The 14,570-nt window shown below is 38.7% G+C and overlaps 1 protein-coding gene across 2 annotated transcripts; it reads right to left on the bottom strand.

The window, feature by feature from the left end:
• Positions 1–9,421: 9,421 nt before the first annotated feature.
• On the bottom strand, positions 9,422–14,386 carry LOC117724844 (olfactory receptor 12D1-like). 2 transcript variants are annotated; one of them, XM_076916511.1, is made up of 4 exons: positions 14,251–14,386; positions 13,433–13,519; positions 13,013–13,159; positions 9,422–10,660 (listed from the first exon to the last, which is right to left on the bottom strand). In XM_076916511.1, exon 4 carries the CDS (start codon positions 10,655–10,657, stop codon positions 9,731–9,733), a length of 927 nt encoding a protein of 308 aa, XP_076772626.1. In that variant the 5' UTR covers positions 10,658–10,660; positions 13,013–13,159; positions 13,433–13,519; positions 14,251–14,386; the 3' UTR covers positions 9,422–9,730. The 2 variants fall into 2 exon arrangements, with proteins under 2 accessions (XP_076772626.1, XP_034380680.1); XM_034524789.2 differs by lacking the exon at positions 13,013–13,159.
• Between the last annotated feature and the right edge of the window lie 184 nt (positions 14,387–14,570).

Genomic DNA, 14,570 nt, shown 5'->3' on the forward strand with positions numbered 1-14,570 from the left:
CAATCTCTAATGACTTTCTCCTGAGAATATACCTGTAGATGTATTTGAAAAAGAAAATTGCTTATTAGTTGTAAAATATTTACCATAATTCAGATGCTAAAGCAGAAAGATATTTACAGCTCATGGTGTATTTGTAGTCATTAATATACCTTCTTAACTAAGGAAAACTTGAATCATTTACATGCGATGATATTTTCTGGCCTCTAAAATGATCCACTCTAACTGATGTATGAGTTTTACAACACACTTTTCTAAATAAATATAGACTCAAAAGTGTCATTAATCACCTACCCTTAGATTCTGACAGCACAGCAAACTTAATTCTGGAGCTGGGGTCAGGACCTTGATGGAGTTATTTTCAGTTCCTAGAAACCTGATGTTGCTCTCTTAATCTCTTGATCTGTTGCCTCTAGCTTCTCTCTGTCCTCCTCCCCCTCCCCCCTTCTCTTCCCCCCCTCCACGTGGTCATGGCTGGTCTCTCTCTCTCTCTCTCTCTCTCTCTCTCTCTCTCTCTCTCCCTCTCTCTCTCTCTCTCTCCCCGCCCCCCTGCTACTCTCCTGGCTCCCCTCCTGTGCTCTGAATAAACTCTATTCTATACTATTATATATTCTATACACACACAGGTGTGTGACTGGTCCCTCAGGGGGAAGAGATGCCTCTGCATGGGCCCACTAAGACATCCCCTTCCCCCATACCTCTCCACACACCCACAGAACATATTCTCTTTATCTGTTTATCTTTTTATAAACACTTCAATCCTGGAACTGACTGACCTGGAACTCACAGAGATCTGCCTGCCTCTCCCTTAAAGTCGTCCACTACCATGCCAGGCCACAGGCCTGATGGTTCATAACTATAACCCCAGGTTGGGAGGCTGACCCAGAAGGGTTAATACATTCCTAACATCAGCCTAGGCTACATACATGATGGGTTCAAGGTCAACCCAGGCAACCCAGTGAGGCTTTGTCCCAAACCTCAATTTTTGTTTGTTTGCTTTGAACCAGGGTATCTCCGTGTAGACCAAGCTGTGCTCCAACTCAGATCTGCTTGTCTCTGCTTCTTTAGTGCTGGGATTAAAGGATGGTTCCCTAGAAGGTTCCAGAAACGACGCAAGGCTACCGACATCACGGTGTCCTAGGGAGACCATTACAGAAGCCCAAAGGCAGGCACCCACTTTCCCGCCATGCTGTGGCGGGGTACTAGGGGCGGGTCAGCACAGGGCGGTAAGATAGACGGCACGACCGGTTTGGGAAGCGCCTCTGCAGTTCACGCCACAGAGACTATTATGATAGAGGATATGATCGAGGTTATGATGACCGGGACTATTATAGCAGATCATACAGAGGAGGTGGTGGAGGAGGAGGTGGATGGAGAGCAGCTCAAGACAGGGATCAGATTTACAGAAGGTGGTCACCTTCTCCTTACTACAGTCGTGGAGGATACAGGTCACGTTCTCGATCACGATCCTACTCACCTCATTGCTATTAAAGCATGAAGTTGAAGACTTTCTGAAACCTGCCATAGAGCTGGGATATTGTTTGTGGACAATATTTTCTATTGTCTCCTGTTTAAAAAGTGAACAGTGCCTAGTGAAGTTAGGTGACCTTTACTCCTTTTATGATGACTACTTTTGATGGAGTTGAAATGCTGTTTTCATTCTGCATTTGTGTAGTTCGGTGCTTTGTTCAAAGTTGTGTTTTCAGAAAAGTATGTTTTGCGTGTATTTTTTTACAGTCCAAATTTTGACTGCTGAGAAGTTTCTATTGTACAAAACTTCATTTAAAAAGGTTTTTCTACTGAATCCAGGGCATTCTGAATGTCGAAGCCTGTGTGTAAAATGCTACCAGATGGCAAAAAGCAACAATAAACAAGTTTGATTTTTTACTTCTCTTTCTAAATATCAATGCTTAACCAGAACCATTCTTAAGTTATCAGTAAAAAATATTTAAAAATTAAATAAAAATATTTTTTTTCAGGAGTCCATGAAACTTGTCATATTCAATATACCTGCAATTAAGTGTTAAAAATACGCTGTAACTCTGTACTGCCAGTATTAGAACAGAAATCTTTTCATACAGCAAATGCTTAATGCTTACATTAATGTGGATTTGTCGGTCTTTATGTCATCTGTATTATATCTAGCAGGGAATAAGAGCTACAGATACATGCCTTAAAAAGCTGCTTCTTACAGCTGTTACAAGGAGATAATGGCATTTCAACTAATTATCAGCAAGTGACAATACATCTCACCACAAATGTACTCTTGTTCTTCTAGCTTTTAGACTATGAAAATACTGGGTGCTTCAAAGTATGGAATGAGAGAAGGGATCACCACACCTGTGTCATGGATAAAGACAGGCATGTTCATTTATTAAATATGATTTTCAGGTCCTTTGCTTACCAAAGGAGGCCCAATTCGCTCAAATGTTTTGAGAACTGTTTAAGTAAACGCAAAAAAATTGCTTATGAAAAAAAAAAAAAAAAAAAAAAAGAAAAGAAAAAAAGAAAAAAAGAAAGAAAAAAGAAACCTGATGTTTTCTTACTTGAAGAGCTGTGGTCATCAGTCCCAGGGCTGCTGTGTGCTTGTTTGTGATGGCCTTGAGACATCCTGGGTTTTCTTTGCTCAACAATGCCTTATTAGTTTCTGGATGATGTCATCCCATTCTCTGATAGCTTTCTGCTGTCTTTGCCTCATTTTTACCTGGAAGTCGGCATATAACATGCTCTAATTCTTAATCAACTTACTTATCATGAGTCATCAGCTCATTAAAAATCTCTCAACCCAAACTTTCTTGTCTTCTTTATTTTTTTCATCCCTGATTGTCCCCTTTAGGAAACAATCACTGAAAAGGGCCTGCTGGTCCAGGTCATAAAAGTTAAGAGTTATTTTAACATGATCTGGAAGATTGTTTATGCAAGGACAAGCTGTGGCCATGATAGAGACCCTTTTACAGCTGTAATAAATCAATCTAAGTTAGATATGCTATAACTTACTGAAGTTTCATATTATGTGTGTATAGATACGATGGGGAGTGCATCATTGAGATTAGGAGTAGATTTTTATGATATGTCTCTAGTTACAAGTAACATAATTTGCTTTAGATAACCGAGGCTAGTTAATATTTATTTATTTCTGTCACCCAATTGAATATTCTGAAATACTAAAACAATACACGTTGTAGTCCTTTTGTCTCCACTGGCATGTGGATTCAGGATTTTTCCAGTCATGCCCCAGACAGATCTGTTTCTATGATGCTGAACAGGATTTGTGATGATCTAGGGGGATTATTGAACCCTGTGTCAATGAAAGTTAGTATCCTGGGTTGGAGGAGAGGATAAAGAGGTGGAGGAGGGTGAGGAGGAGAAAGAGGGGAGGAGGAGGAAGAGGAAGAGGAGAAAGAGGAGGAGAAGCGGGAGGGAGAGAGGGAAGAGAGGGGAAGGGAAAGGGGGAAGAAGAACAACAAGAAGAAGAACAAGAAGAACAAGATGGTGACAGAAGGAGGAGACAGATGGAGATGAAGATGAAGACAAAGATGAAGAGGAAGAAGTAGAAGAAAGAAGAGTATCAGAAAGAAGAGGAGAAGGAGAAGAGAAAGAGGAAGAACAAGAATTTCATTTGTCTCACAGTTTCTAAGGGTTCAGGACATTGTTCTTGGCTCTGCCATTTCAGCCAAATATCTAACAGAATGGAAGAGGTTCTTACCTCATGCTACACAAAGAGCAGAAGAAGGAGGTGAGAATGGGAGCTGGATTGACTGCTAAAGGCACTTCTCTACAAAGGAACTTTCTTCAAGCTACATTCTACTTCCAAAAGTTTCCACAGTCTCCAAAACAGCACCATTCCTTGAAAATCATGTATTCATGCCAGTGCAGACTACTTTGATCTGAATTTTGATTTCCCCCAAAGCCCCCCAAAATGGTAATTTTTCATTATTAAATGAGTGTGAGATTTCAGGGGCAAGGGTGGAATATTATGGCTTAAAATGATGTGTGTCAAGTTGACAAGGGATGGACTTGTGATCTTGAGAAGTCTTACAGGCATCACCAGGAAATTCAGAGTCACTCAGTGCCTGTGTCTCTTATCATCCCACACACCCCACTAGCAGTGCCACACAGGGTCTCTTTCTCCTCCTACCAGAGGTTGATATGTTATTGCCAAGCTGCCTTCAAGCTTCCCTCAGTAGCATAGTTTGCACCTCCAACCACATATAGGTTTATCTGTGAGTCTAAGCCACATCACAGAGAGTTTTCTTGGCTTGTTCTGACTTTTAGAGCTATCATTTAGTGAGTGTAGACGCCAAAGACCTCCAAAGAGAAATTCCGAAGCTTGGAGAGGTAAAAATATAAGGGCCTTTGCCTATCTATTCAATTGAATCTATCCAATCATAAGAATTCTAATTTCTTTGATCATAGATGGGTCCAATGACAAGGGCTGTGTCCCCAGCCACTTCAAATGTTGACCAGAATATTTTAAACTTCTGGCCTAATATCCAGTTATCAGTGAGTGAATACCATATGTGTTCTTTTGTGATTGTGTTACATCACTCAGGATATTTTCTAGTTCTATCCATTTACCTAAGAAATTCTCGAATTCATTGTTTTTAACAGCTGAGTAATACTCCATTGTGTAAATGTACCAGATTTTTTTTTGTACCCATTCCTCTGTTGAAGGACATCTGGGTTCTTTCCAGCTTCTGGCTATTATAAATAAGGCTGCTATGAACATAGTGGAGCATATGTCCTTGTTATATGTTGGAGCATCTTCAGGCTATATGCCCAGGAGTGGTATAGCTCGATCCTCAGGTAATGCTATGTCCAATTTTCTGAGGAACTGCCAGACTGATTTACAGAGTGGTTTTACCAGCTTGCAATCCCACCAACAATGGAGGAGTGTTCCTCTTTCTTCACATCCTTGTCAGCATCTACTATCACCTGGGTTTTTGATCTTAGCCATTCTGACTAGTGTGAGGTGGTATCTCAGTGTTGTTTTGATTTGCATTTCCCTGACGACTAAGGATGTTGAACATTTCTTTAGGTGCTTCTCAGCCATTTGATATTCCTCATTTCAAAATTCTTTGTTTAGCTATGTACTGTGGGGAGCTGACAGAAGGCAGCTATCATCCTTGCAGCCATCTTGAGCCATATACCCTGACAAGAGATTTGATTACAATAGCCTACAACAGCTGAGCACACTCTGATAACATCTTGTTTTAGATACCCAGGATCTTCTCTTGAGTGTGTGAGACAAAAGGTGTGATTTAGAGCTGAGGCTTAAGGGTATGACTTAGAGATCAGATTTAGAGACAAGACCTAAGGGCATGACTTAAAGGTGTGACTTAGAGGTGTGGTTTAGAAGTGAGACATATAAAAGGCGAGAGACAGACAGAAGAGTTGAGTACAACTTGGAGCAGGAATTAAGCATCAAGAAGAAGACACTTGAACTAGAGAACTTGGAAGAAGAGTTATTAGGTAGTAGACATTAGGCACTTAGCACTTGGAAGAAGTAACTTGGAACTTGGAGGCACTAGGAACTAGGAACTCAAGACTTGAGACTTGGACTAGGAAGAGAGACTGAAGAATAAACAGGGTTGAATCACACTCTGTCTGGTCTCCATTCTTCAAGTCCGTCCTCTCTCTCTTGCTGAACCCCAACTCATGGACTGGAGCAGCTTGGGGCAGTGCGGGCTCTAACAACTTAGCCCCAAGGCTTTTGGCAGTGTGAGTTCCAACATTGATAGAGCAGTCCCCGACATTTTGGCCCCCCAACATAGGGCAGCTCAGGCTGCAACAGTTTAGATATGAGCAAGATTGTGGCTTCATAGAACAAATTGGGTAGTGTTCTTTCTGTTTCTATTTTGTGGAATAGTTTGAAGAGAAGTGGTATTAGGTCTTCCTTGAATGTCTCATAGAATTCTGCACAAAACCATCTAGTCCTGGGCTCTTTTTGGTGGGGAGACTATTAATAATTGCTGCTATTTCTTTAGGGGTTATGGGACTATTTAGATGGCTTATCTGCTCCTGATTTAACTTTGGTACCTGGTATCTGTCTAGAAAGCTGTCCATTTCATCCATATTTTTCAGTTTTATGAGTATAGGCTTTTGTAGTAAGATCTGATGATTTTTTGAATTTTCTCAGTTTCTGTGGTTATCTCTCCCATTTCAGTTCTAATTTTATTAATTTGGATACGCTCTCTGTACCCTTTGGTTAGTCTGGCTAAGGGTTAATCTATTGTGTTGATTTTCTCAAAGAACCAGCTCCTGGTTTTGTTGATATTTTGTATAGCTTTTTTTTTTTTTTTTTTTTTTTTTTTTTTTTTTTTTTTGTTTCTACCTGGTTGCTTTCATCCCTGAGTTTGATTATTTCCATCTACTCCTCTTGGGTGTATTTGCCTCTTTTTGTTCTAGAGCTTTCAGGTGTGCTGTCAAGTTGTTAGTGTATGCTCTTATCAGTTTCTTTTTGTAGGCACTTAGAGCTATGAGTTTTCCTCTTAGCACTGCTTTCATGGAGTCCCACAAGTTTTGGTATGATGTGACCTCATTTTCATTAAATTCTAAAACGTCTATAATTTCTTTCTTTAATTCTTCCTTGACCAAGTCATCATTGAGTTGAGCATTGTTCAGTTTCCACATGTATGTGGGCTTTCCATTATTTTTGTCATTATTGAAGACCAGCCTTAGTCCGTGGTGATCTGATAAGATGCAAGGGATTATTTCAATCTTTTTATATCTGTTGAGGCCTGTTTTGTGTCCAATTATATGGTCTATTTTGGAGAAGGTACCATGAGGTGCTGAGAAAAAATTCTTTTGTTTTAAGATGAAATGTTCTATAAATTTCTGTTAAATCCATTTGGTTCATAACTTCTGTTAATTTCATTGTGTCTCTGTTTAGTTTCTGTTTCCATGATCTGTCCATTGCTGAGACTGGGGTGTTGAAGTCCCCCACTATTATTGTGTAAGGTGCAATGTGTGATTTGAGCTTTAGTAAAGTTCCTTTTATTTATGTGGGTACCCTTGTATTTGGAGCAAAGATGTTCAGAATTGAGAGTTCATCTTGGTACATTTTTCCTTTGATGAGTATGAAGTGTCCTTCCTTATTTTTTTTTCATTACTTTTGGTTGAAAGTTGATTTTATTTGATATTAGAATAGCTACTCCAGCTTGTTTCTTGGGACCATTTGCTTGGAGAATTGTTTTTCATCCTTTTACTCTTAGGTAGTGTCTGTTTTTGTCACTGAGGTGCATTTCCTGTATGCAGCAAAATTCTGGGTCCTGTTTATGTATCCAGTCTGATAGTCTATGTCTTTATATTGGGAAGATGAGTATATTGATGTTAAGAGATATTAAGGAAAAACGATTGTTGCTTCCTGTTATTTTTGTTATTAGATGTAGAATTATGTTTGTTTAGCTATCTTATTTTATGGTTGTTGGAAGATTACTTTCTTGCTTTTTCTTGGTTGTAGTTTCCCTCTTTGTGTTGGAATTTTCCATCACTTATTCTTTGTAGGGCTGGATTTGTGGAAAGATATTGTGTACATTTGGTTTTGTCATGGAATATCTTGGTTTCTCTGTCTATGGTAATTGAGAGTTTTGCTGGGCTTACAGTCTGGGCTGGCATTTGTGTTCTCTTAGGTTCTGTATGATATCTGTCCAGGACCTTCTGGCTTTTATAGTCTCTAGTGAGAAGTCTTGTGTAATTCTTATAGATCTGCTTTTGTGTGTTACTTTACCTTTTCCCTTGCTGCTTTTAGTATTTTTTTTGTTTTGTGCATTTGATGTTTTGATTATTATGTGATGGGAGGAATTTCTTTTCTGTTCTAGTCTATTTGGGATTCTGTAGGTTTCTTGTATGTTCACGGACATCTCTTTCTTTAGCTTAGGGAAGTTTTCCTCCATAATTTTGTTTAATATGTTTACTGGCCCTTTAAGTTGGGAATCTTCACTCTCATCTGTACCTATTATCCTTAGGTTTGGCCTTCTCATTGTGTCCTGGGTTTCCTGGATGTTTTGGGTTAGGATCTTTTTATATTTTGCATTTTCTTTGACAGTTGTGTCATTGTTTCCCCTGGTATCTTCTGCACATGAAATTCTCTCTTCTCTTTCTTGTATTCTGTTGGTGATGCTTGTGTCTACAACTCCTTATTGTTTTCCTAGGTTATCTATCTCCAGGGTAGTCTCCCTTTGAGATTTCTTCATTGTTTCTACTTCCATTTTCAGATCCTGGATGGTTTTGTTTAATTCCCTCACCTGTTTGGTTGTGTTTAAGGGATTTTTTGTGTTTCCTCTTTAAGGGCTTCTTCCTGTTTACTTGTATTCTCCTGTCCCTCTTAAAGTTCTCTATCAGCATCATGAGAAGTGATTTTAATTCTGAATTCTGCTTTTCCAGTGTGATCTGGTGTTCAGGACTTGCTATATTGGGAGAACTGGGTTCTGATGATGCCAAATAACTTTGGTTTCTGTTGCTTATGTTCTTGTGCTTGCCTTTCACCATCTGGTTAACTCTAGTGCTACCTGCACTCACTGTCTCTGACTGGAGCCTGTCTTTCCAGTTATCTTGTTTGTGTCAGAACTTCTCAGGGTCCAGATGTCTCTGTGATCCTGTGATCCTGAGCTCCTGGGACTCAGGCCACCTCTGGGATCCTGAAATCCTGCTGCTCTGAGTGCAGTGGTTCCTCTAGGATGGCTCAGGATATGGTGTCTTCACAGGAGCAGACCAGGTAGGTGTCTGCTGTTCTGAGTGCAGTAGTTCCTCTAGGATGGCTCAGAATATAGTGTCTTCATGGGAGCAGACCAGCTAGGTGTCTACCCCAGTCAAAAGGACCAAGTGAAGGGCTGAAGGGGAGTGGTATTCCATAGGCGTGGGTTTTGGGTGGCTGATGGGTCCTGAGCGCCCCAGGCTCCCAGTTGTAGCTCTAGGGCATAGGGTAGTGGGAGAGGGTTCTTGCCTGCTGTTCTGGGATGGCTCAGGATATGGTGTCTTCACAGGAGCAGACAAACAAGGTGTCTGCCCCAGCCAAAAGGACCAAGTGAGGGGCAGAAGGGCTTTATGGGGCTTTTGAGTGTGTGAATGAATGGTCTCTGCTTCATGTGACTTCTCATGGGGCTTCTTTTTTCTTTCCTCTTTTGGGTTGCCTTGTCCATCTTTGATGTGATGAATTTTGTTTTATCCTATTATATTTTATCTTGTCATGTTTGGCTGTTAACACTTAGAAACCTATTATTTTCTAATACAAAACCTAAAGGGAGTAGATCTGGAAGGGAGGTGAGTTAGGGGGAAACTGAGAGGAGTAGAGGGCAGGGAAAATACAATGTGAAAGAAAAGAGAAAAAGCATAATAAGTTTATTCCTTTCACTAAATGTATTAACCAAAAGGTACAAACAGATAAACAAATACTATTTATTTATCTTAAAAATGGATGGTACATACATATTTCTTAATCTGATTACATGGAATAAAACATTAGAATAGATATAAGATAAGCAAAAGTGATAAAATGATATTCTCAGAAACACTCAGGAAAATGATTCTGTGCCTGGTACCCTACATGATCAAGTACCCTTTGTAATATCTGAGAAAACATCATTTTATACCACCAGATACTTTTTCTATGTATTTTTCATTGTCCAATTTTCTCTATAACATACATTATTAAAATTGACAAGTCTAGCTGTTTCTAAACTTATTCTCTCCCTGGTTGATTATGCCTCAGAAGATCTCTTTAGATTTCTTCAGGTCAGAGCCATCTTCTCACCTTTCGATTCAATGCACTCCTCACTTCCTTGTTTCTTAATGTGTAGATGAGTGGATTGAGAGCAGGAGTAATCACACTGTACATGATGGCAATGATTCTGTCCTGATCCAGAGAGCTGCCTGAGGCAGGACAGATGTAGATAAAAAGAGCAGGAGCATAGAACAGAATAACAACCATGAAGTGAGAGGCACATGTAGACAGTGCTTTGTGGAGCATGCTGCAAGAACGGGTCTTGAAGAGAAGATAGGTGATGATGTAGAAATAGGAGAGAAATATCAGAAAGAAGGTAGTGAGGGCAATGGTGCCTGTGACTGTATTGAGCAGCCAAAGGTTGAGCTCAGTGTTTCCACAGGCCAGGTCCAGCAATGGCTTAATATCACAGAAGAAATGATGAATATGATTGGGACCACAGAAGCTCAAACGAGATGTCATTACAGCATGAAGCAAGGCATGAAAAAAGCCCATGGTCAAGATAGCAACAGTCATGTGAATACAGACCTGGTGATTCATGATGACAGAATAGTGGAGTGGTCTGCAGATAGCCACAAAGCGGTCAAAGGCCATCACTGGCAGCAGCATGGCCTCAGTGCTACCCAGGAATTGGAAGAAATGAAGCTGAGTTATGCATCCCAAGAAGGAAATTGCTTTGCTTGTGGAGAGTAGGTTCTCCAGCATCTTTGGCAGTGTCACAGTGGAGAAGCAGATATCTAGACATGCTAGGTTTCCCAGGAAGAAATACATAGGTGAGTGGAGTCTTGGGTCCAAGATGACAATCATCAGAATGGCTCCATTTCCAGTTATATTGACAAAGTAGATGGTGAAGAAAATGGCAAAGAGAATAGGGTATAATTCTTGTATGTCTGTCACTCCTAGGAGGAGAAATTCAGTGACTGAGGTTTGATTGTACATCGCCTATAAGAAAGAACAATTATTATACAAAACTACCCTGAATGTTGACCAGTCTCCCTGAACATAGATTTTATTTTCATAACCAAAGTATTTGACAGTGAGTTATTTTATTCCATGATGTCTTCTCAAGTTTTTCCTAGCATCGACCAATTATTATGTTAAATAACAAAATTAAATAAATGTGTGTTGTGATCAAACATCTTATTTAGTGTACTATCCTTAATCCTTTTTTTTAAGGTAGTGACTTTGAGTAGAGCACAAACCCACCACATTTTCTTTATGTGAACATTTTCATTTTGAGCCTGTCTTCTCTTTATCTCTTAAGCTGGATCCAACAAGGAGTAACTTTTAAATAGCTCACCAAGCAGACATCTGTGAGGTAAATACAGTTGACAGGTGCCAACTAGAGAAGGATATGAGTAGATGGACTCATTCCAACCACTGACCCATTAAAAAAAACATTCCTTCAAAGGAATTGGCCAATGTCATTACATGAAATTAAAATATTATGCACAGAAAATATGGTCTTCACAGAGCCTACAAAATGGGCAAAAATATTCTCTGCTATACTCCAGGCAAAGAATTAGTATCTAAAGTATTTAATAGATTGCAAAAGTTAACCACATAACACTCTACTAATTAATAAATGGAATGAATACCTAAATAGACATTTCTCAAAAAAGATATGAATGGATAATAAATAGTTTTAAAGTGTTCAACTTCATCAGCTACCAAAGAAATTCATGTTAATCTACTTTGACATTTCTCTCACTCCAGACACAATGGTGATCATTAAGAAAGCAGATGACAACAAATGTTGGTGAGGAATGTAAAGTGATGCAGCCACCATGGAAACCAGACTGGTTGTGTCTCTAAAAGTTAAAACCATGTGACCCAGCTGTACTGAATCTGGGATTAACCCAAAGGACTCTGTGTTCTACTACACAGATACTTGCATATCCATGTTCCTTCCTGCTGCATTCACAGTGGTCAGGAAAATGAATCAGCCTGGATATTCAAGTAGCAATGAATAATGAAAATTAGTATATATTCAAAATGAAATTTTATCCATCTGTGAAGTAAAATGAAATTATAGATTTGCAGGAACTGTGATTTTAAGCACAGGCAAACTAGGTAAAGAAGGACAAATGCTGTATGTTCTCTCTTATAGTCAGTCCTAGTTAAATTGGTAGATCTAAATGGTTGTAATCATGGACAAACTAAAAACTAGCAAACTGCAAAGTGGACCATGTGACTAGGAAAAGAAGGAGTTTAAAGAAACAAATGTGTAAAACTGTGAAGTAATGTGGAAGGGAAATCCAGGGGACTAACATAAGAGGAGGAGATAAAGAGAAGACAGGAGGGGGAGCACAATCAACCAAAATGAAATGTTTGAAAAAAATCCCACGTGGAAATCCACTATTTTGCAAGCTAATTAAAAAAATTAACACATTTTCTTCACAAAAATGAAAAGGAAATCTATGTTTTAATATAATGGTAACTATATTTTGTCTATGTAAAATGTAGAAAAAAATAAATGTTCTTATATAGATCTTTTCTTATTCACAACCTAGGAAACATCATTGAAGAAGATGATCACAATAGGCAAAGTCTAACCATATCTCTGTATATTCTTTCCAAGTATATTTAATGATGGGCTTCAAGTTCCCTAAAATATAAGCCATTAAATATTTCCAAGTTAAATTTCTAATGGTATGTGAGCACATGTAGAGGCAATGGGCTGATATCAGATGTTTTCCTAAATTAATTAATTTCTAAATTAATTAATTTCTGTAGAGTGTCCTGCTGAATCTATTGGTCACTGATTTACCTATGCTGATGTGACAGAGAGCTCTAGAAATTCTTCTGCCTCTACTTCACCTTGTCTCCATATTCAAACACTGATGACAACATCTGTTCTTTTTTGCTTAGTGTTAAGGATCTAAACCTGACTCTTCTGCTTGGGTACTAAGTGCTTAACAGATGGGACCATTTCTCCAGAAATCTCTCTCTGTTGTTTGCTGGTGTGTTTGATTATTGGGATATGGTCTCCAAATAAGAACAGTTTTCTGCTTCAGCCTTCCAATTGCTGGGACTATAGTCCTGTGTTGCTCTCATTGATCCAAGTTACTTCTTGCATTATACATTGTGCTTTTTTATGCTTCTGTTTTTCTAAATGCCCTGACATGTTTTTTTAATCCTAGGGACCCTAGATCAGAAAAAGTCTTCCTCTGTGAACTCAGCAGTCCCTCCCTCATTTCACCAGCTGCAATTGCCAAATACTCTTTTTAATATCCTTGAAATCCTGTCTTTTCTTGTGGTCTAGCTTCTTGGGCTTATCATAAAATAGCTCACTCGTCAGACAGTAAAGAACTTTCCTCTCTTCTCTTCTAACTCCATCAGTGTGACAATGGTAGCTGTGTTCTCTTCTTTGATCCCAGAAGCTCTTCTGCCTCATCAGTTTCCTCCTCAGATTCTGGAAGTGTCCAGCTCTTCTCTCATCTAAAAACATGTTTTCTCTATTAGTCTGCTTTTTTTTCAAACACAACCCCTTCATTCTTTTCTTTCAAAACTCATTTTCTGTAAAAACATATCTTTTCTTTTTAAGTGCACACTTAACATAATAGTGTTCCTTTCAATGAAAGTAAAATTCTTAAGTAAATATGATAAATGAATTGTAAGACATTTAATATTTGATTACACCTTCAAAGTTTACTAAAAGGCTTTTTGAGTTGCTTTACTTTCTCCTTGATATTAGGAAAGTACCTGAATTACCTCTTTAAGAAACACTGATCAGAGCAGACATCGTTATGAGAAGAAGCTTCTTCTGGTTCCTTTTTAAAAAGAGGCTCTGGATTCACTCTGTACATGAACAAAGAATCAGAATCAGTGTGTGGAGAGCCAGTTTTGCTCTCACCAAGAGACCTCCTTACCTGCAGTGGAGTTGAACAGAGACTGACACTGGTGATTCCTACAAGGGGTAATCACCCAACCTTTAGAAATAACTAGATGAAGAAAATAATTAATGAACTGGGAAAAATGTATAGGGAACTTGAGAGATTCTAAGCTTTATAGCTGGAAGACATTCTGAGAAATGAGATTATCAACTGGGTAATTCTGTTAACGGTTGTGTTCAAACAATTCAGGGTGGCTTTTTTTGATAGTGATACATATTCTATGTGCCTATAAACACAATAGACATTTCTGTTTAAAATCTAGCCTCATGGCAAAATATATTTACCGTTCTTTGAGCTAAAAATCAAAATAATAGCACCAAAACACATGTGGGGAAATCTTTACCTATTAACGAAAACTGTCAACCAGACTGCTCTGTACAATCAGAAGTCTTTTTTGTTAACCATACTTTTAATATTTAATATTTCACATTTGGAGAACATTTAGAAAACCAAGTACAATGCAATTAGATGAGACATAGCAATGAAATAGAGAAGCCAAAGAGCCTTCATGATCTTCATACACAGTGAGGAGTCCATCACTAGAAAGGAAATCAGTCTGAACCATGCCTATTTGTGTTGAATGTTACAAACTGACAGACTAAAGAATGAGACATTTTAATCCTAATTCACTCTTACCTTACATTTATTTTCAGGTGCATGTCCAGAAACTGCTCAGTTGGGAAGTATTTGAAGTGACAGTTTATGATGTACATTTGGCTTACAGTCTCCACCTATGGACACCTCTCTACTGTCCTGAAATTCTGCAAGCCCTCTAACAAGACTGAGCTCTAGACATAAAAGTCCCAAGGGAGCTTGTCTCTTGGGCTGAGCAGGTTAGATGTAAAAATTAATAGGGTATTTTTCCCCACTGCCATAGGGGAAATTGCTTCTGTGTTTCCTTTGCTCTCCTTGTGTTTTTTAAAAATTTTGTTTGTTCATTAATTTCAGGCATATGA

The sequence above is a fragment of the Arvicanthis niloticus genome, chromosome 20 (genome assembly GCF_011762505.2).
Source record: "Arvicanthis niloticus isolate mArvNil1 chromosome 20, mArvNil1.pat.X, whole genome shotgun sequence".
NCBI lineage: Eukaryota > Metazoa > Chordata > Mammalia > Rodentia > Muridae > Arvicanthis > Arvicanthis niloticus.